The 21,835-nt window shown below is 42.0% G+C and overlaps 1 protein-coding gene across 3 annotated transcripts in view; it reads left to right on the top strand.

The window, feature by feature from the left end:
- The window catches only part of SPHKAP (SPHK1 interactor, AKAP domain containing), a 63,066-nt gene extending 41,922 nt beyond the window's left edge, over positions 1-21,144 (top strand). The window contains exons 4-12 of one of the 3 annotated variants that reach the window (XM_027900899.1): positions 1,186-1,245; positions 3,571-3,705; positions 7,200-7,455; positions 7,733-11,474; positions 14,888-15,067; positions 16,972-17,058; positions 18,953-19,005; positions 19,091-19,275; positions 20,987-21,144. In XM_027900899.1, coding sequence (XP_027756700.1) covers positions 1,186-1,245; positions 3,571-3,705; positions 7,200-7,455; positions 7,733-11,474; positions 14,888-15,067; positions 16,972-17,058; positions 18,953-19,005; positions 19,091-19,275; positions 20,987-21,130 — 4,842 coding nt within the window. In that variant the 3' untranslated portion in view covers positions 21,131-21,144. Of the gene's footprint in view, positions 1-1,185; positions 1,246-3,570; positions 3,706-7,199; positions 7,456-7,732; positions 11,475-14,887; positions 15,068-16,971; positions 17,059-18,849; positions 19,006-19,090; positions 19,276-20,986 lie in introns of those variants that run through there. The other 2 variants (XR_003573161.1, XM_027900900.1) reach the window with 2 other exon arrangements.
- The last annotated feature ends 691 nt before the right edge of the window (positions 21,145-21,835 follow it).

Genomic DNA, 21,835 nt, shown 5'->3' with positions numbered 1-21,835 from the left:
TCCATCTGCTGTGCTGGCTGTTACTGCAGATGGTCATAATCTGTACATATGGTATGTGCATATATAAACTGAAATCAGGGTTGTCTTGGGGTAAAAGCAGGCACACAACACGAGTTCAGATGCCTAACACAAGAATGTTTGTGAAAATGATCATTTAGAGCATTTTTTATTTTCTAGGGGACATTTACATAAAATTAGGATAAGAAGCATTGAGTGTTTGCTGGGGAAAGAAAGAAGACACAGAAATCACTCAGCTCTTCTCAGTTAAATTCTGAATCTGTAATTTATTTGGAATGAGGTGTTGGCTTTAACTGAACCTTGAATTCGTGTTAGGTTTTGGTTTAAATCAAGACAAGACAACACCAAACTCTTGTGAACTTCACAGCTAGCCTAGCTTTGGAGTCCCTGCTTCTAATTCAGAAGTAGAGCTGGAAGGAGGGATTTTCTGATTAGAAAATAGCCTTCCAGTCAGCATATAGTAAAAGTCTTCAGAACATTTAATGGTCACTGGAAATCATAATGATCAAAGAAAGGGCAGAAAAATTTGTCATTAAAAGTAGTACCTTCTGGTAAATCACATACTAACTAGGCAGTTCTGCAACCTATAATAGTAGCTGATTAGCACTGCTGAACACTTCTGGTTGCATACTAGCTTACAAATAAAAATTAAAAAAAAAATATTTTCATAAGGTTTTAAACTTCTACTCAGAAATTCTGGAAAATCAGGAAGAATACTCCAATATTTGTGTGGTGTGCAGGAAAACTCGAAAAGCAACTCACAGTTGCACTTATGAAACATTTAGCAACAAGTGCCTGAAAAGAAAAAGAAGCCCTTGAAAAAGACATGAAGAATTTATCTGCTATACAGTCAAATACATTTTTAACATTTCCTCTACCTTTTCTAATATCCTGTGTATTACAGTTTATTGGCAACATTTGCTGGTTCATCAGGCAGGCTGATTGTTAGAGCAGACAGAGTCATGACTCTTACTTCTATTCCTTTTTTTCTCCTTTCTTGATATCTGCTCTGTTGCTCTCTTTGCTCACCTTTCAGCCTTGCACTAGGAAAAGGCCTCACATATTCAGCTACAAGGCTAGAAAAGGAACATATACTGACCTTAAATGGCTTGCTGCCACTCTAATACCATTTCATAAAATACTCTTTCTTTTTCTCTCTTATTACAGGTTTGTTTTGTGAATTTAGATGCCAACAGAGATGACTGCAGCGATGAGCAAGTGAAACAGGTAACTGTTCAGGTCCTAAAAACACTCACAGTTGATCTAGCTGGGTGTGCCAGAACTCTCCAGTAAAAACCCAGATTAAAATTCTGTGAACAAATCAAAGCCAGCCCTAGATTTTTAATCCTTAAGAGAGCAATGCATGAGGATTCTGTAACTATCTCAACCCTGGACCATGTTCTATAACTTTTCTTGCTCCCATCCCAGAAATACATAATGGATTGATGCACTCTGTGAAATCACAGCAGTTGTATGAGTAGATTTCTTGCTCAGCCTTGGTTTTATCAGAGAAGCGAACATGGATGTGCCATACATCCAATTTTTTAAATTGGCACAATACTGCATAAAAAGAATTTCTGGTGTCTCTCTGTCCTACTGCCTAAAAGCCTCTGAAAACCTTCTACTCATTTAGGTCTCGTTCAGCTCAGCAGTCTTACTCAAACTCCAGATAGTCTGACTGTGTGGTCTTTAGGAGGGGCCTAGATAAGATATTTATCTAGAACTAAAGACATTTTTATCTGTTTAACAGAAGGTTTTGAGAGTAGAAAAAAAAAAAAGGAGGGGATTTAAAAAAAATAATAAGAAAGGTACATAGTGAATGAACAAAGGTAGGATCTCCTGGCAGTAACCCAGGGAGTTCCTCGATTAGAGCATTCCAGTCAGTTTGCTGAAACCACTTCTAGCTCAGAGGAGAACAAGCAGTGCTGGGACCTTGATGCCTCCTGCAAGTCATTTGCTAGCACCACCAGTTAGGTTTTTTTTTTTTTTTTTTGCTATGCTGTTTTCTGCATCCTGGATCTGTGAAAATTCAGCTGTCAAAAAATAAATGCAGCATCTTGCAGCAAATGACTTTTCTGTTGAATCAGCACGTTAGCTGTGCAGAACAGCTTGAGAGGGTTTACTTTCCTGAATCCCTAGAAGCACTAGTTGTTTTCTATTAAGCAGTGGTTTTATTGTTGTTTGCAGTGTTTGCTGAGGAACAAAAGCTGTAGCGGGTCGTGAGGAAATATTTATTTACTAACAGGTACTACTAGGATTTTGCATGACCCACCAAACCTTGGAATGAGTTAAACTGAGGCGGTTTTAGTGTAAAATAATCATGTTTTCAGACTTTTTTTTTTTAATTCCAAACAAAATGTAAAGAACTGAAGACATATAAAATGCCATCATTTCCTACCTAAGAAATCTGATAAAATGTAGCAATTTAGGCAGTAGAAAAGTAGAGATATGCAGGAAAATGTGTGTGATAACAGAAAGGTTATAATTTGAAAAAAGAGAAAAGGATGAGAACTTTTTTGTACAACAGTAAAATGTCAAACTGAATTGAAGGACTGAATTCAGTTATGTCAAATAAAAATGCTTAGTCTCATGTGATCAGTCTACTGAAAAGTGAACTGTTCTCTAATATTGATTTAGCTTTTCTAAGCCAGAAAGTTTCATTGTGTCTAATTCACTCTTAAGGAAAAATAGCAGTATGGCAAGCTTAATATTTTCAAGACGGAAAGGAAGAAGCGAAGCAAAGCCCATGGCTGGGTGCCCAAGAGCTGCACTCCCTAACTGTCTCTGCCATGTGTTGTGCACTGACACATGGGCTCTGCCAGTGCCTAAAAGGGAGGTGGTATTTACTCTGCTCCCTCTGTAAGGGGCCAGCCTCGATTTTGTGTTCTTAGAGCGAGCACACAGAGATCCCTGGCAGAGGGGACTGCGCTCTCAGGCACTGTCCTTTGGTCCTGGTCTTTGTGCACGAAGGAGCACAGATGTCCCCTGCACGGGCTGGGGACTGGCTCCCACCTGCATGGCAGCACAAATCTCACATGTTTGCATAAAATCACTGATGCTGTGACTGTCACTGCTTTTACCTTTAGCAAATAGGTAATGTGTAGGAAGTGACTGTGTCATTACAAATGAAAGGTCATAAGCCTGGAGGAAAACAGGAAGATTTGCCCTGCTCTCGTTACCACACCCAACAAAGCTTTTCCATTTCAGACCATAACAGAGGCAGCGTTTGAGTCTCTCAGGAACTCACTTGTGATAGGAAGCATTTCGATTCACAAACCCAGTCAAGCCATTTAGCACGTGACAATGTCAGGGATGGCACATTGTCCTGCTGGACACTTGTGCAGAAGTTCATAATGTCTGGTCTGGTGTCTCAAGAGAGAGAATGTGCATTTTAATGCTGCCAGTTCTATCCTTAACCTAGTTGAAGCATCCCTTTCTCGTAAGCTTTCTAAAGGGGTGCATATAAGTGATATTTCATTTTAGTATTTCCAAATATAACTGTGCAACTCAGACCTCATTACCTGACTGCAAAATCTGTCTTTCATCCTACAGAAGTTGATCAGCGTCTCACCAAACCTCCCTAAACTCATCAGTTCGATGAACGTTCAGCCACCAAAGGAAAATGAAATAGTCCTGCTGAGTGGATTAGCATCAGGAAACCTTCAGGCCGATTACGAGGTTCCCCAGGTAGGAATCAAACTCATCTTTAAGATCACATCACGCCTGTGAAGGATGGAATTTGGAACATGGGGAAAAAAGAAGCTGAAAGCAAAGACCCCACGGCAGTTCGAGATGAGTGGCAGTTTGCATACATAAAAAAACCAACAGGCTTGTGTTAGATAAAGTGTGTGGTGGGTGGGGACACACACACACCCACACCATTTACACAAAGATAGGCCAGAGATCCTGCTATTCCCTCTAGATCCTGAGGGTGCCTGGGTTGCAGCTGATAATGCTTTGAGCCACATTAGCAGTGGTGGCAGAGATGAGATTCATATGGCCAGATTTCAAGAGCAGCAGGAATCAGAAGGGCAGCACAGAGGGGGAAAAGGAAAGATGTAACACTTCTGCTGTGCACAGAGCCAGGCCAGGGCACAGCTGCTACAGACTCCCTTTCAAGTGAAGTCTTGCCACTTCCCACTTTTGTTCCCAATGCATCTTCTCCCACGCATGCACCTCGGAAAAGGACTGATGATAGGACTTGAAGATCCCAGAGGCTACTGTAAGCCTGAATGTGATCAATGTGAAAATACCAAGTGGCATTAACCGTATCAGAGATGAAACCTCGTGTAGCTTCTGTCAACTTAAAAAGTAATTAATGCATTAATTAAAATTTAACATTTAAAGGAGCTAGAGGCAAAGTTCTCGTGCTGACTCCTTCGCTCCCATTATCGCCAATTAAACATTCCCTATCTGTGATCTGGAAGCCAAGAATTCCTCTCAGTGGCACCACATAGAGAAAGGAAGCAAAATGATAACATATGCTTAGAGACATTTTAATACACAAGTTCCAGAAGCTTAACTCCTTCTTGAAATAAGAAGCATTTTCTTCCCTTCCATTTTTGTCATCCTTCGTACCTGTTCATGTATGAGTAAAGAAAGAGAGTGGAAAATATGTCAATATTTTTGGGCCTGATTCTGATCTCATCGGGCCATTCATGAAATGGGAAGATCTTCATAGAATAGAATCATAGAAGGGTTTGGGTTGGAAAGGGCTTCAAAGATCATCTAGTTCCAAACCCCCTGGCACGGGCAGGGACTCCTTCCGCTAGACCAGGTTTTTCAGAGTCTCATCCAGCCTCATCTTGAACAATTCCAGGGATGGGACATTCATGATTTCTCTGGGCAACTTGTTCCAGTGTCTCATCACCCTCACAGTAAAGGATTTTTCCTAGTATCTAATCCAAACCTATTCTCTTTAGTTTGAAGCCATTCCCCTTTGTCCCATCACTCTTGAAGGCTCTCTTCAGCTGCTGGAAGCCCTCAGTTATGTCATCCTAAAGCCTTCTGTTTTCCAGGCTGAACAAACCCAACTCTCTCACAGCCTTTCCTCATAGGAGAGGTGTTTCATCCCTCTCATCATCTTGGTGGCCTCTTATGGACTCCATCCAACAGGTCAATGTGCCTCCTGTGCTGACACCCCCAGAGCTGGACACAGTACTCCAGGTGGGGTCTCAACAGGGTGGAGCAGAGCAGCAGAATCACCTTTCAAATTCATTAAAGGTGCAGAATTATCCTGGGGAACTGTCCCAGCAAGCTTAAAGATGTGAACAGGTATCGCCAGGTTTGTCTGCTGCAGAAAAAAGAAGCAGAAAACTTCTTTGCACTGAAATCAACTTGTGCACAAAAGTCTTCATGAAGCAGACCCTGTAACAGCTATATTGCAAAGATCATTGAATTTTATGGTATGCCAGTAAGCTGATCATTAAAGAGAGAAATTACCTAGTTATTGAGCTTTCTTGCCATTTGTGACTAATGGCTGAATTTAGAAAGGTTTAAAAAAATATGAGCACAGGGCTGTGGTGGGAACACTGGAGTTCCCAACCCCACAGCCCAGGGGCAAGCTGCTGCAATACGCACAGTGTTTTGAGGCTCAAACAAAGTAACTCAAGCACCCAAGTCATCCCCATCTCCAAATCCAGCGAGACAGGCAGCCCTCTCATAGAGGGGACTAACCTAAATTTCTGTCTTGTAAGACAAGTAAATCTTTGCATTGACACTGGATGAGATTTATTGGTCAGATATGTCACCATCATCCTTTTGTTTGGCTTTCAGAGAATTTCATTTGTAAGGTGACTGGCAGAGGTTTCCTTCAAGGATTTTTATGCAGCTCACCCCTCAGCCCTTTTCACAAGTGTAACCCTGCAAACTGTGGCCTGGAGAAACAGCAGGGGAATGTTGGATCTAAGGCTGCATCTTTTTTTTATTACATTTTTTGCAATACAGTGTGTGCTCATGTCTGATTCAGTAACTGTTTCATAGTAGCTATCTAATCTATCTTTTCTGGTTTACTTTTAACACACTAATTTCTCTGGTTTTCTGTTCAGACACATTTTTTAGGTGGAAAGGAAGGGCAGGCTAACAAACATGCTAATCCAGCATAGCACTCATCCCATTGTCTTTATTAACTAGATATTTGCTTTGCATTCACACTCAAACACAGAAGGTCCAGAATGGGGTTGCATTATGGTAGATACTGTGCAAGTACCCAGCGGGTCCAAGGCATCTTTTGCACAGCTTAAAATTTACTGCCTCGATCCAAAATTGGTTTCACCCAAGCTGGTTCCTTCCTAGGGGCCTGCAGTTAAAAGCACAGGATCACAAACTTGCAAAAGCTTGGCTTTGCTTCAGAGTACATCCACACAACAAGCGTGGTCCCATGCAGAGATATCAACTTTGCTCTGCCGTTGCATAGATGTCCAACAGTTTTAATATCAATAAAAGGAGGATAACAAGAGTTCCTTTCTCTCCGTTTCTGTCCAACTTTCAGCTTAATTGTACTGCCTCTCTGGGTAAGACAGTTTTATATAAAGGCTCATCACACTGTGCACTGGAGCCCTGTTTCCAGGGGGAGTTATACAGGCCTGAAATAATGGGGTTTTGGATAAAAGAAGGAATAAGAGGAAGAGAAGCAAAGAAACAAAATAAAACACTGTTTTAAAACAGGCTGTAGGAACACTAAAGGTGACCTGTTCTTAATCTTGTCAGCCAGCATTTACAGCGCTGCCTTCAAACAAGCATTGCAAGAGAAATTAACCTGAAAGGGAACTCATGCCCACAAACAATTCCCTCAAGAGGCAGGTAATGCCGGGTGGTGCGAGGCCATTAATAACAGCGTGTCAGGTGGCTCACTGCAAATAAGTCTCTGTCATTAAAACAACGAGCTGATTGAAAACAAACAAAATTGCCAAGTATCTCTCCTGTGACACAGCCAGGTTCTCTACTAAAGCGCTTGTATAACGAAAGCTGTCAGTCCGAGAAGTCTTGTTTTGGCACACATGTAGCTGCATACTGTGTTATCAACATTTAAATGACAAATCACATCGCATCTTTGCAACAGAACATTCTCGCGATATTTATAGAGGAAGAAGCTTAAAATAAGGTTTGGGGGTTTTTTTTGTTTTTGTTTTGTTTTGTTTTTTTTTAATTCGATAACTCTCTCAGATTCTTTTCCCTTCTAGTGTCCTTGGATGGCAGATGTCTGCTTGGTTCAGTGTGCGAGGGGGGACAGGAGAAACAGCGCAAGCTGCATCATTTTTGAAATAAACAAGTTTCTGATTGGACTTGAGCTCGTTCAGGAGAGGCAGCTGCAGATAGAAACCCGTGTCTTAAAGCCAGAGGATGACACAAACTGCTCTGTGTCCTCAATAGAGGAAGATTTTCTCACGGCATCGGAGCACCTCGAGGATGACAACGAGGCTGATGAATACAAAGCTGGTAAAAGCAGTGGGACTGAGCGTAATTCTGCTATTGTTGGTACTGCAAAACTGCTGTGGCAATGTTGACAGAAATTGCACTTGATTTTGATTCATGCATATGTAATTTAGAAAATGGACAGCCATTCATATTTCTAAATTGCTGTTCAGAGACAGGGATACATGGCTGTGCAATAGTTTTACAGAGCAGTGATGTGGTACACAGCTGTGCAGCTGTTTTCTTTTTAAAGGCACTGTGTACTCTGCAAAAAAACCTGATTATCTATTATTCTTAATAGGTCATGAAAAAGTAAATGTTCCCGAAGCATCTTCAGATGTCAAAAAAAATAAAGGAAAGGGATTTGAAAATATTCACTACAGAAAAGCCAGGTTGCCATTCATCCTTGAAGGGAATTGCATTAATAAAGATAATGGAGCTACTCAAGTCTCTGAAGCTGTGAATGTTGTGGCTGAAGATGGCCTCTTACAACCTGAAGATAAGTCAGACCAGGAAGTACCGTGGCAGAAGGAATTAGCTGAAAAAGCTACTTCATCATTTAGTACTACTAATTTGACTGGTGAGGTTGAAAATTCTCGCCCAGCCCTCATGTTAGAAGATGTATCTTTGACCAAAATGGCTAAAGAGGAGCCGGAACCTCTGTGTGACCCAACAACAAAACACAACAGTGAGACAGATGGGGAAGACTGTGCAGGTATCGGGAAGACTGATCCTCCCTCACAAAATGAGCAGGGGACCACGGGTCAGTACGCCACAAATTTGGCAGAATCTGTTCTGCAGGATGCATTCATCAGGCTGTCACAGTCTCGACCCAGCTTCAGTGAGGAGGCTGCAGTCAGCATCTCTGTAGGAAGCTCCTGTAAGTCAGAAGATGCATCTGCTTCCCGGTTGTGGAACGAACTTCCAAAGATTGTCATAGTGCAAAGTCCAGACAACTCTGAGAACATTCCTGACTGGCCAGGGCCTGCCTTCCCCAGCCTGTGCCACTGGACCGAGTCAGAAAGCTCTGCTGAAGTTTCGGATTACTTTGAGGAAGAACACGCGAACGGACACGACCAAAGTGCGCTGGAAGTGGCTCTGGCTTGTGCAGCCACTGTCATTGGAACCATTTCCAGCCCCCAGGCTGCGGAAAAATTCAGGCGGGACCAAGAAGTCGCAGACTTGAGGAGCAGAGCGGTTGTAGATGAAGAGGTGCACGCAGCACCCTCACAGCTCCTTGATGACTCTGCTGACACCGAGTATTCCTTTCCATCTGCGCTGTGTGGCATGACTCAAGTAGCAAGCGCTGTGGCCATCTGTGGTCTGGGGGAAACGAAGGAGGAGAAGTACCCTGCGACCTCAAGTGGACTTCTATCTGCTGCTCAGGCCTCTGCAGCCATTACTCTGCACTGCAGCATAGCTATAGGGAGCAGCATGGAAAAGCTAAACGAGAGCATTGCAGAGGCGCTTCTCAAAGAGGCGTCCGTCATTCTGACAAAGCCCGACACGTACAAAAACGTAGGGCATTTTATGGAATCCATAAACGGGAAAATTATCGAAACAGCAACGAGGCCGCGTGTTCCGCACGCTGATGAGGTAACCAGGGATGAACTCGCGCAAAACTTATCCAATATTATCCTACGGCATTCTATGGAAGAGGTCAGGAAGAAGAGGCAGCTGCATCCCCGTTCAGAAAACGGCTCAAGTGCACAAGACATTTTCACAGAGACTGCAAACGAGTTGCTTTTTAATATAATATATTTCACTTGCAAGAAGATGAGCGACATAAGGCAAGTGGAAGAGTGTTCCCCTCTCTTTTCCGAGGGCAGAAAAGCGGAGAAGGTAACGAGAGCAGAAGGATGGTCAACACCAGCAACAGCACGTGAAACTTCCCACAGCCCCCTTGATCACCCTGCTGCTAAGCCATTCGGTACATCCTACAGCACCACTACTAGCAAAGATCTTGGAAGTGTCACAAGCACTTGGAAAAGTAATATGAAAGATGTAAATAGCAATGAAGGGGCCACGCTGAGCTCAGAACCAAGTGGAGATACGGAGGATAACACACTCGATGGAAAATCATCTCCCAAGAAGAGATACCTGAAAAGAACCGCACGAGACTGTTACAAATCACCGAATCAGAGCAACAGTCAGCACCAGAAGAAAGATTACAGATCGTTTTCGGACAGAGAAAATAGCTTTGCAAACAACGAATGCAGACATGGTGTTCAAGAACAGCTGTCTTCCAGCGCCACCACGAATGCAGAAAACCAAGCCAAGCATAAGTGTGATTCTGTGCTGAATAACGATGTCCAGCTTAGCTTGTCTTTATTAGGAAACCACGTCCTGCTTCCTTCTCAGCCTGTACTACAGGTGAAAAATTCAAGAGACAAATATTGTATAGCAGATTTTGCAGAAGAATTGGCAGAAACAGTTGTTTCCATGGCAACAGAAATAGCTGCCATTTGTCTGGAGAATTCAAATGGAAAGCAACCCTGGTTCTGTGCATGGAAGAGAGGCAATGAATATCTAGTGACCCAGAGTTTGTCATGCAGAACCATGAAAAGGAAAAAGGAAACCCATACTAATGGTTCAGTGGTTCGGAAGCACAGGGCACCTCGACTGAGCGAGATCAAAAGAAAAACAGATGAGCATCCTGAGCTAAAGGAAAAGCTGATGAATCGGGTAGTAGATGAATCTATAAACCTCGAGGACACACCTGATTCAGTCAACATCTTTGCAAATGAAGTGGCTGCCAAGATCATGAACCTCACCGAGCTCTCCATGGTTGACAGCATCTGGCAAGGTCCAAACCACCCCAGGAACAGACTGCACTGTGAAAGATGGAGCCGAGCCAAGGCCTCAAGCTGTGAGAGCATTCCAGAGGAGGACTCAGATTCCAAAGCCTCTATCCACACCCTGGGCCTCATGAACAGCTTTGGTCAGTCTTTGAGCCAGACAAGCTCTGTCTCAAAGCAGTCTAGCTGTGAAAGCATTACAGATGAATTTTCTAGATTTATGGTGAACCAGATGGAAAATGAAGGGAGAGGTTTTGATTTGCTACTGGATTACTACGCGGGAAAAAACGCCAGCAGTATCTTGACTTCCGCTTTGCAACAGGTAGCCAAGAAAAACGGCCATCTGAACGTACGACCAAGCTGCCCGTCCAAACAGTCCAGCACAGAAAGTATAACAGAAGAGTTTTACAGGTACATGCTCAGAGAAATCGAAAGGGAAAACAAAGATAACCTGTCCTCCCCCCGGAACTCGAAGGACTGGTGTGACAGTTTGCTACCGCCCTCTCTACGGTCACCGTTTTGCTTTAGGCAGTCGTCGATGCCTGACAGCAGATTGTCAGGCTCCAGGCTTACAGTTAGTGTCCCAGTTAAGGCGAATTCCTTGGACGGATTCGCCCACCATCGCCAGGACTCCTTAAGCGTTCAGCCAGCCAGTGCCGTGGCTTCTTCAGGTCTTTGCAAGTCTGACTCGTGCCTGTACCAAAGATGCAAGACCGACCAGATAACAGACATGTTGATTCACGAGACGTGGGCGAGCTCCATCGAATCTCTGATGCGGAAGAACAAAATCATAGCGGATGAGGCAGAGCCTGCAGAGGCAGAGCAGTTCTACAGCGATTCCCCACCCCACGTGGAACAATATGCAAAAAGACTGGCTGCAAATATTGTTGAAAGCGGCAAGAGTTTAATTGTTGTCCAGCAGGATTCCTGCGACCACACCAGCCGAGAGCACGTGCCGGAAAGCAAACGCCCCCAGAGCACAGCTCAGACACAGTCAAAACCCAAAACGGAAGAAGTGAGTTTGGATGAGAAAAAAGAGCAGGTGAAGAGCCCTGGGAGCCTCCCTGCAGGTCAGCACAGGGAAGTGCCTTTAATTCAGATAGAAACGGATCAACGGGATGAGCCACACAAAGACTCAGAGTCCTTAACTTCGCGTGGCCCCTCTGGAAAGGAGCATCAAAGCAAAGAAAAGCCTCCAGAAGCTTTGGATGGAAAACACGCCGTTTCCAGTTCCCCAGCAAACAGGTAAGGGACAAAGCAGCAAATCAGCATATTGCTTTGGTGGTTTATTTTCCCAGCAAAAGTTATTTTGATAAAGGAGGAAGATAAGAATATAACTTCTAAAGAAACCAACAGGTTAAGTTGTGACTACAGGTTTCTGATGGCATAAAATCGGCCAGTCAAGTATGAGAGGGTTGATTTCTGGAGCAAACTTAAATATGGCAACGTTATGGTTCTAGCATTCAAACTTACTAACAAATAAGTTTTCTCCCTACAGATATTTAAGTCTCCCATAGTCGAGACAGGAAAAATAGGCAAAGCTTAAACTTTCATGTAGCCCTGGCTGATATCTCAATTTAAAAAAAATAAATAAATAAAAATCAATGTTAGTGTATAACAGAAGGTAGCAGAATTTGTAGTTCTCTGCTATGCTTGTTTGTGTAACTAATGTTTTGTGTACCTGAAAACAAGACCAAACTTCTGAGAGTTTGAAGTTCAGATTTGTGTTTACAGTCTGGAGCTACAAGTAAGAAAAATTCTTCAGTGAAGGAAATAAAATATTAAAAGTAATGCCCCTCACCTCCTTTAAGTTCAAGACTTCTCTGGTAGAACTTAAATAGAGAAAAAAAAATTTTTTCATTTTATTTTAATGCCCTTTCATGAAGTTTACACCACAGCTTACCACCCTCTCCTTACAGCTGTACTCCTTTTCTTAAGAAATCTGTAGCTTGCTTTGACTGTGGCAAAGTGTGAGCCCAGTATGAGATTGCAGTGCAAATGTAAAGGATTGCTGTGGGTGCTCTGAGATTAAGAGCAATATTCTCTCTCAAGGCATATTTTTAACTCTACTTCTTCATTGTCTCCGTTACTTTAATGGTATCTAAACTGCCAGTTCCTTGGAGCACAGTAGCACCCCCTTATCTCAGAGTGGTGGAGAAAGTGCTGGTACTCCTGTTAGAAACCATTCTGTAGCTCATTTTATTCCAGGCAGCGCTCTGTTTTGGCATTTGACAAAGCTCTGCTTGAAGTGAGAAAGCAGAAGTACTTGCTCTGCTTGAAGTGAGCAAGTACATATATTATATCTACTTTCCTGTGTATGCTAACAGTTAGATGGATAATTATCATAGTGTCACTAGTCTTTCATACTGATTCTCCCCCACTCACCTTCCTCTTCCTTAACGTGCAGCCTGCTTTTAGTAAGATATATTTAGAAATCCCCCTGTTTGGAATCTTGACTGTGAAAACAAAGTTATTTTTGCTGTTTACGACCCCTTTCATAACAAATTTTCTTGTGCCCCAAGTGCCTATGGGATGTTTCAAGCAATAGGATTGGTAGGGCTGAATAAGTAACCAGAGGCCACACCACATGAGCATTTTGGCTCAGCAATGTACTGCAGTTCTGAATCGATTCGTTCCCTTTCCATACATCAGCTTTCTTTGCAGCATGCAATGCAGGTTTCTTTTAAAGCAATCTCAAATAGAAGCTGCCCGAGTGTGTTCCAGATGTGCTCGTACCCCTGCTGGAAAGGCAAAGCTCTCTGTGGTTCTTCACACAGATTTGAAGCATTTGTGGCATAGCTGGCTGGACCAAGTCTATCTAGTCTGAAGTGAAAACCTAAAAATACATAATGTAGCTATAAAAGCATTAGCAGCAATTGCTTTGATCCACTCCTACTGCATGAAACTACTTGCTAGTTCAGATACAGGCACAGAGGACTCCAGGCAAAATATCAAGCAGACATACAGTCAATTAGGAATAAAATAAAATTTAAAAAAAAAAAGCTGTGCAGGCTTGGGGAAGAGGTCTTCAGCAACAAAAACGAGCTGTTTCTGGTATGTAGGTAGTGCAGCAGACCCAGTCCTGTCACACAGAAACTGTTCCAAGTGACTGTTCCCAAGTAGGGAACTGTCAGTTCAAAGCATCGCTGCTCTGAGATGGAATCGCATAATGAATCTAAGAAAACCCAAAATGCCAAGGAGCATCACCCACAGAAGTCTCTTGTGTTTTGGACCAGGTACCAGGAGCTACCCGCCCCGTATTAAAAATCTGAATAAAAACACCACTTCCCTGCAAGCTGGCTGCTCAGAGCCCACGTGTGAGGGCAGATCTGAGCTCTGCCCCCGAGGGGTCAGGGATGACAGGCACAGTCACTTGGCAGATGCTCCCTGCCTGCTAGAGCAGAGCCCTTGGGCAAACAACTCCCATTCTCCTTGCACAGGCTGCCTCTCTCTCTGTCACCCAGCATTAATGCAACAACTCCTGAGAGAGAGAGCTTGGCAAAGGGAGACATCTACAATGATATTGTCTCAGGATATTCTTAATCAAGGTGGTGACTCGGGAGCAACAGTGTTCCTGGTGCAATCTCTTGCTCTAACTGAAGACCAGTGCCTCAGTTACAACTTAGGTACAGGTCTGAAAGCAAGAACTTCTCTAGAGAGATCCTGCAGAAAGCTGGCAGTTCACATTGCACTGCTGTAATCACTGAGCTGCAAATGCAGAACATCCAGTGAATAGAACAAAACTACAGTTTCGCTTTCATTAATATTCTGGTGCTGAAATGGTATCATTGTTTTGGGGATCGATTGTATTTACCTTTCTCTCTGTGTATCAAAAGACTAGTTTAGCTCTGAAAAGTTACCATAAATACAATTCTTATTTTTCGTTTCTGTGTATGTTTGTGGGAGCATGTGTACATACACATGACATACACAATTATATAAATACCTGTGTGTACATGACGTATGTCAAGTGTCCAGAATTAGAAAGCATTTTTCCCTTAACCCTTGTTACCTTCTGAACTCAGACTGGGTTCCATATTCAGTATGGTTTCTGACTACCTGCTGGAATACTTTGTCCTTCCCCAGCCTGAGCAGCAAAGATCCAAGGACACAGAAGGCTGGGAGTTATTAGTCATTTGCAACCCACAATACTTTCCTACTTTTACTTCTAGGCCTCTTTAGGATCTACAATGCTAAGAGAGTAAAAAGCCCCAGCAAGAAACTTATTCACCCATTTGTAGGAGAGGGATTTAGTGCCAGTGAATATTTCCAAGAAATGCTGTCATTCTGCACTAACATATATCATATATTTCAACCACTGAGGCGCATTAAACGACAGACCCTTGCAGTGATCAGTTCTCTTCATACATTTAAAATCCTTTTGCACAAGTTAAACCATTTCTATGCATATTTCAGTACAATGTTTACTTTGGTTTGTGTTTATTTGTAGCAGTCATAAGAAAATCCTTTTTTAAGAGCATCCCAGACCACATGTTCTATTGGACTGTATGGATCAACTATAAGCACGCCCAGTCTTTTGCATCTATAGAATTCTGCAGCTGGGTTGAGTTGAATGAGCAGCACTGCCTGAAGGTTGGTGCCACCAGTTTGCTTGCCTGTGTTATAACATCAACGTGCCTTCCTTATCGCCCCGCCAGCAACAGCCCCCAGAGCAGGTCGGATGCAGAAATCATAGGAGAGACAAAAACAGCTGAAGAATTCTCAAACCATCTCAGCAGCAGTGAAGAAAGCACTGGCAGCTGGTCCCAGCTAGCTAATGATGAGGACAACCCTGACGACACAAGCAGCTACTTGCAACTGAGCGAGCGATCCATGAGGTACCCGTGGTGTCTGTTCTCACTGCACAATGTGGTCTATCAACCCAGCCAGTGATTTCCCTGCCATGCATCAGGAGGGAGAGGCAACAGCTCGAGATTTACTCAGAATACTGTAAACAAAGTCTAATGGTGCACTTTATCTCCTTATTTTTTAATAAGGGGGGGAAAACAAATTATCTTCCTTTGGGTTGTCAAGCCAGGTCTTTTTATTACTGGTGAGCAGCCAGATTCAGGCAAAGGAAAAACTTCCTGGCACCACTGAAGTGCCTCAGTCCTACAGCAAAAAGGCCATCAGACAAACTAATTGCTGCAGTCTTTCTTTTGATTTATTTGCTACTCTTTGTATAATGTTTGTTTTGGCATCTCCTTAGCCAAGGCTGATGAGACTGCTATTCCCACCAAGAGGGCAGAGACTGAGCCCTGATCTGCTTAGACTTAGTGCAGATTAACAGAAGGTGACCAATGTTCCCTTGAGTAGACAAAAATTCCAGAGCTCCCATAGCCATGTGCTGCTTTTTGTACGTATTCAAGTCAGGATATGTGTTTAAAAATGTTATCTAGCCCTTGGAGTTCATATAAAGTGATGGTAGTTTGACTTCAGCCCTTTCACGACATGAAATTGAGGGAAGTTTTTTTTCTTCATATGCTCTTAGACTAGGTTTTAAAACATTGTCAAGTAATTACATCTTTCTCTTGAGTATTAACATGACAAGGAGGGAAGACATTATGGTAATGAAGCAGGGAAAAAGAAAGAGTCTCTGTCAGAAAGCACCGTTGGCCACTTAAAAAGAACTGAAGAAAACATGTCTGTCAGTTGGCAGCTGAACATTCATCCTATTATTGTAGCAACCTTTGACAAAAGTGCTGGGTCTGAGGGAGCTGAAGGATTGTGCCTTTCAGCTCTGCACTGAAACAGAAATTGCTACAGCAAGTCTGAATACATGGCATGCTGGCACTGACTGAGAACAGCCTGATGGGGAAAGGAACTGTCTAATCAATCCTTCTAATGGAAGGGAAAATAATATTAGTTGCTCTCCCAGTAAAAATTAAGTGGTTCAACATGACTTTGCACACAGAATTTGTTCCTGGTAATTGACTCGCAGGCAGCAAATTCACAACCTGCTCATGACACTATTACAATATCTGCATAAACATTCACTGTCACATTTATAATGATGCTATAAAGTGAACTGGTACTATTTTTTGCAAATAGTCTCAGATGTACTGCTTTATACTTGTGAAGAAGCCAAAGAGAATACTTCTCTGTATTTCTGGTCCCAAAGAGCACTGGCTCGAATTAAAATCTCAGTCTTTCAGAGTAGTCAGAAACACAAGGGGCCATCTCTGTACCTGTGGGTTCCATCAGATCCCCCACAGCATTTGGGGTATGATGTAATACACTGAAACCCCTGCTGGTTACAGGCATGGTGTCACCTAACAGGTAAGTAGCATGATGGGCAGCCAGGGTCTTGCTGTAACTCCCTGTGTTCAGAGATACCTCAGTCTCTGCAGGTTTCTTCCAGGGCATCTCTGTACCTGCTAAACTTCTTCTCATGGACTCAAGCAGAGGGATTTTTCATTTGAGGCCAAATGTTCCTTGCATAAGGCACGCACAAGAGGAGAGCCCCCTTCTTTTTATCATGCAGGCTACAGCATCACTTGATGCACTGATGCACTTGATACATGCTCCATCTAGAACTATTTTAATAAAAGCCTCGTTATTTTGAGCAGACCAGAGTGCCTCATTCTGGGAACCACTTGCTGAGCACAATTGATTTTGTGGAACTCTGCATAACAGGAGGCAGCCTCCTCCCTTTGCTTTGTACATAAATAAACTTTTAAAAGATGTATGGAGACGTGTTCAGCACAGCTTGGCACTAATATTTAAACTTTTGCTTTGTCAGCAATGGCAACAGCAGTACAACTAGCAGTCTTGGCATTATGGACCTGGAAATTTATCAGGAGAACGTGCCATCTTCTCCTATGATTAAGTAAGTAGTCACTGAAGTGAGACTTGATGTTTAGTCCAATTTTAACTGCAAGTTGTTTATGCCACCTAAAGCGTGCCAAGCCCTGCTTTGCACCTGCTGCTGTGCCTGCTCATAATTCCAGAAAAAAAGCACATGCAGGTGTCTGTGGAGATTGAGAGCACTAGACAGTGAAAGATTACAGGAAAACCCACTCAGGTGGATCTGCCAAGAGATACTGGTCCATCAACCACTCTGCCTAAAAGACAGTTTTCTGCTGTATCAGTTTCCTGCTGTGTGAACCTTCTTCTCTGAGTAACTTCAAACATTACCAAAATTCCACTGTTACAGCAAGTAAGGTCAGGCAAATAAGGATCCATTAAAGACAAAGAAAAATATAATTGCATTCTTTCCAATAATAATAATAATATTTTGCCCCACGGTACATCTTGCCTATTGTTTCCAGGCATGTTTCTGCTGAACATGCAATTAAATTATCAAGAGATGTGCAAGTACCTGCCTGAAGATCCTGGTACAACCTGCCAGCTGGTGACTGTCATGACACAGCCAGGGCACAGCCACTGAAGAAGTGCTTAGGCTGCACATCACACACTGAACGTTGGAACTCTGTGAAGGCAGTGACATCAGAAAATTGTCACTGCTCATTACCAGGCTGTGCTACAACTGCCCTGCTTTCAAGAGGTTCTTTTTTTTTGTGAGAAATCAGGGCATTCACAACTCTGTAGAGTTCCATGTGTTCTCTTTCAGCTGCTGATTCCATGACTAATGTTAAAACATTCCCATCCTCACATCAGCAGTGATACCTCCTACACATGTTCCTAAATGTGTCCCTTCTCCCTTATATTTCCAAGGACGAGAGGGATAAAGTTCTAAGTCTCCTTGTTAGCTTCCAGGGGCCATTCAGGTCTTAGCCAATAGGCACGAGAAGTTTCTACTACCACAAATAAAAGTCATTTGCTGCTCAAAAGAAAAACTGGGGAAAAAAAAATCTGATGATAAGGAAGTTATTAAACACTTATGACTGCAACCCAAGACAAACTATAGGTTGCATGCTGCTATTTTATTCTTTCCCATCTTTCAGTAACCACTACACAATCCTCCCATGCCAGGAACAAAATCTTACACTTGCAGCATTCCCCCCTGATTGAGAGCAAGATGGAATGGGGCAGCCTGGAAATGTGTGCTGGAAGCGCAATCCCTCCAGGAGTGATGAAACAAATGGAATAGCTGTGACATCAGTAGTGAATTTACAGTCTCCTGACACATGTACAAGAGCTCAGATATTGTGCTCAGGGATGGAAGCTAAAGCAGTGACCACTTGCCTGTAGTTTAAGGAAATGGTACATAAGAAATTGTGAATCTTTGGAAAATGTTGCAAGGTGTAAACAGAATTCATTTATCCAAACAGCTAATACATTTTACACCAGCAGCAGTAGGAGTCACTGATAGCTATGATTGTATTTAATTATGGAAGATAAAATTAGACTGCAAGACTGGAAAAGATTCAGCCAGGGAGTACAACACTGCAAAATGCAGACATTGGAAATTTGGAATTTCCAGCCAGGTTATGAGACTTGCTGTGTGTTACCATAATGTCATTTGCTTGTCATTATGTAAATTGTAAAGATACATAGATCTTGGTGAAATGTAACACATGCCACAAACAATTCAAGTACTTCATCCTGCTGCAGGAATAATGCTGCAATTCCCACAGCTTTTCCTGATTTACAGATTAAATAAATTAAATATGGTCGGCATTTTATTCTTTCATCCTGTGTAACTTTTTTCTTGCAGTTTTCTAGGTCTTACATTGAGAGAGAAGTTTATTCATCATGAAGCAATGTTGTAGGCTGTTCCTAAGTGTGACTAATAAGCTTTGTTGTTGTTTGTTTCTAAGTGAATTAGTAGAAGAAAAGGTTTTCCTTAAAGAACAGACAGAAAATACAGACGGTAAGTTACACCCTACCAATTAAAGCACACAATTTGTAGTTAACACAAGTGACTGCACAGTAACTCGTTGGGCTTGTTTTTCCAGAAAGTACTTCTGAGCTTTCAGTGGGAACAGCCAACTGCCAAAAGGACCTATTGGTGATAAACTTTGATCTGGAACCGGAGTGCCCCGATGTGGAGCTGCGAGCCACCCTGCAGTGGATAGCTGCTTCTGAGCTGGGAATCCCAACCATCTATTTTAAGAAATCTCAGGAAAACAGAATCGAAAAGGTATATTTATGGAATCAGTTAATTAATCACTGTAGCAGTTAGGATTTACTGAAGTAATTGAGCTTAAAAGCAGATGAAAAAACGTCTTCCTTACAGCAAGATGACAATACTACCGTTTATCAGAGAAAGTGATGAGAGCAGAAGCGTGTCAGAATTTAAGGAATGTGAAATATTTAGTCGACTGTCCATGGCATAAGAAACAGCATCACCATGAGACCTCCTCCAAAGTCTCTGTAACATGCTTTGATGAAGCTGCTCACTTTTTCTATCAATGATATGATATATATTAAGTATCAATGCCCAAGGCAGGATTGACAGAGCCCTTTGTGTGGCTACATTTGAAGGGCTTCAGATGGTTTCAGGAAAGACCAAGAGACCCATTTCCAAGGTCAGCTAGAACAGCTCGAGCTTTAAGGTTAAAAAGTATGTCAGAGTATTCAAGGCAATTAATGGAAAAAGTCGTACAAATCAGTATTTTGGTCTCTTAGGGGAAGATCATTTTGAGTAGCGGAGATATTGTTTGATTTTCTTGAGTACATGCATTTGGGAATCATAAACATCATTTAAAATGCATTCAACAGCAACAGTCCAAATTGCATCTAATTAAAGAAACAGCTGTCAGCTTTACCCATGTGCTTTGGCAAACAGTTAATTCAATTGCAAAAATACACTAGAGAATAATGAAGCACATCCTGCCTACAACAGCGTTCTTGGAAATCACGTGCCTATTAAACATCATTAAAACACATATTAAAAGTTTAGGCTTCAGTATGTAAATAGCAAACAGCTACACTAACTAGAGACACACAGTGTTTTCTCGTGTGGTTTAAAAGTGGAAACATAGAAGGAGAAAGCTAATTGGATATTGTGAAACTCAAAGAAATAAAAAGCTTTGATTTTAATTTATGTGTTTCACAAAAAAAAAAAAAAAAAAAAAAAAAAAAAAAAAAAAAAAAAAAAAAAAAAAAAAAAAAAAAAAAAAAAAAAAAAAAAAAAAAAAAAAAAAGGGACCAGATGGATGACACTGTGAAGCCTGTTATTAAGTACAAAGTGGACAAAATTCAGGATTTTTTTTTTTTTTTTACAGCTGTTTAAGAACATATATTTAACCTCTGGTTTCTCTGGAAATTAAAAAAAACCCACCAAATACAGATATTCTCTGCGATCCAACTACAGCTGTGGCAAATGTCTTCACCTGACAAAATTTTACGCAGAATTCTCTATCACCAGTACCTATGTGAATATTTAAAATACTATGGAATGTATACGTAGAAATACAGAAAACTAAATATAAATTAAATATAGCCAGTGGTAATGAAGAAAGATTTCTTTTTCCTTTAAGATGGATAATCACCCTTCCGTTATTTTGACAGTGAGTTGATGATAACGAGGGAAACAGCGATCCTTTATCAAACTCACTCTCCCTGTTCTTACTTTCATTGCAATAAATAGGAAATAACTGATGGAAGCAGTTAATTTAGAAAACGGCCTGAGATCCAGTCAGTCCTTGGGGAGTTATGGAACTTCACAAATGCAGTTTTATAAACAGAAAGAACCTTTATGTTGCTGTGCAGCGAATGGTGTTCACTGCCTCCCCAGAGCACTGCACTTACAAAGGACTAACAGCAGGCTGTGTGTATAAATTAAACAAAACCTCAGAAAACGTTAACCAAACCCTAAGTGTGTTTCATTTTGGTTGTTTTTTATTTAGTTTTTGGATGTTGTGCAGCTGGTTCAGCGCAAGTCCTGGAAGGTGGGGGATATTTTCCACGCCGTGGTGCAGTACTGCAAGCTCAGCGAGGAGGGCAGGGAGATGACACCCAGCCTGTTTGATTGGCTTCTGGAGCTGGGTTAAGAAAGTTCACCCGTCCAGCATTTCTCTTTTACTCCAGTTGAAACAAGCAGTGGTTTGTGTAACGCTCTGATTTCTGAACATCACCGAGTCCAACGTGCAAAGATACACCAACTCTACAAACACAGCACAAACACGCCTGTTCCACCACTGACCAAGGAGCAAAGTGAAACCAAGGTGTTGTTGTGTCTTTCTGTGTCGTGAGGGACTCCTGGCATTGCGCTACGGGATGTACTGTACTAGGAGGGGATGGATTTTTAGCCTTCTGGATTAATGGGCTACACAGTAAAAAGGCTTAATTACCTGATATGTTCAATTCTCATCAAATTGATTAAATCAATCAGCTAAAATGTACACTAATGTTCAGTTTTGAAACAACACTGATATTTGTACAGTTTAACTATTAGAACCAGAGTGTGTTTCAGGATGCCTGGAAACACCCTTGTCTCTAGATAACTAATATTTATGTTGGTTTGGTTTTTTTTTTTTTAAATCTCCATAGTCTGCTAGGGGACAAATGCTTTTGAACACCTAACACCTTTGCAGTTAGATAACACAGCAAAAAGCTGCTGAAAACACATTTTAGTTTGTTTGTTTGTTTGTTTTCCACCTGATTGTTTCTCTTCCACAGCTATTCCCGATTCCCATAATCTTCCCAAAGAAACAAAGTCGAGTCTCTCAGTTGCTATCCTTAAAAAAATCTCACCC

This window comes from Empidonax traillii, unplaced genomic scaffold (assembly GCF_003031625.1).
Source record: "Empidonax traillii isolate 1590-97213 ecotype Southwest subspecies unplaced genomic scaffold, ASM303162v1 scaffold755:size778197, whole genome shotgun sequence".
Lineage (NCBI taxonomy): Eukaryota > Metazoa > Chordata > Aves > Passeriformes > Tyrannidae > Empidonax > Empidonax traillii.
This window is presented reverse-complemented; position numbering and strand designations above follow the sequence as displayed.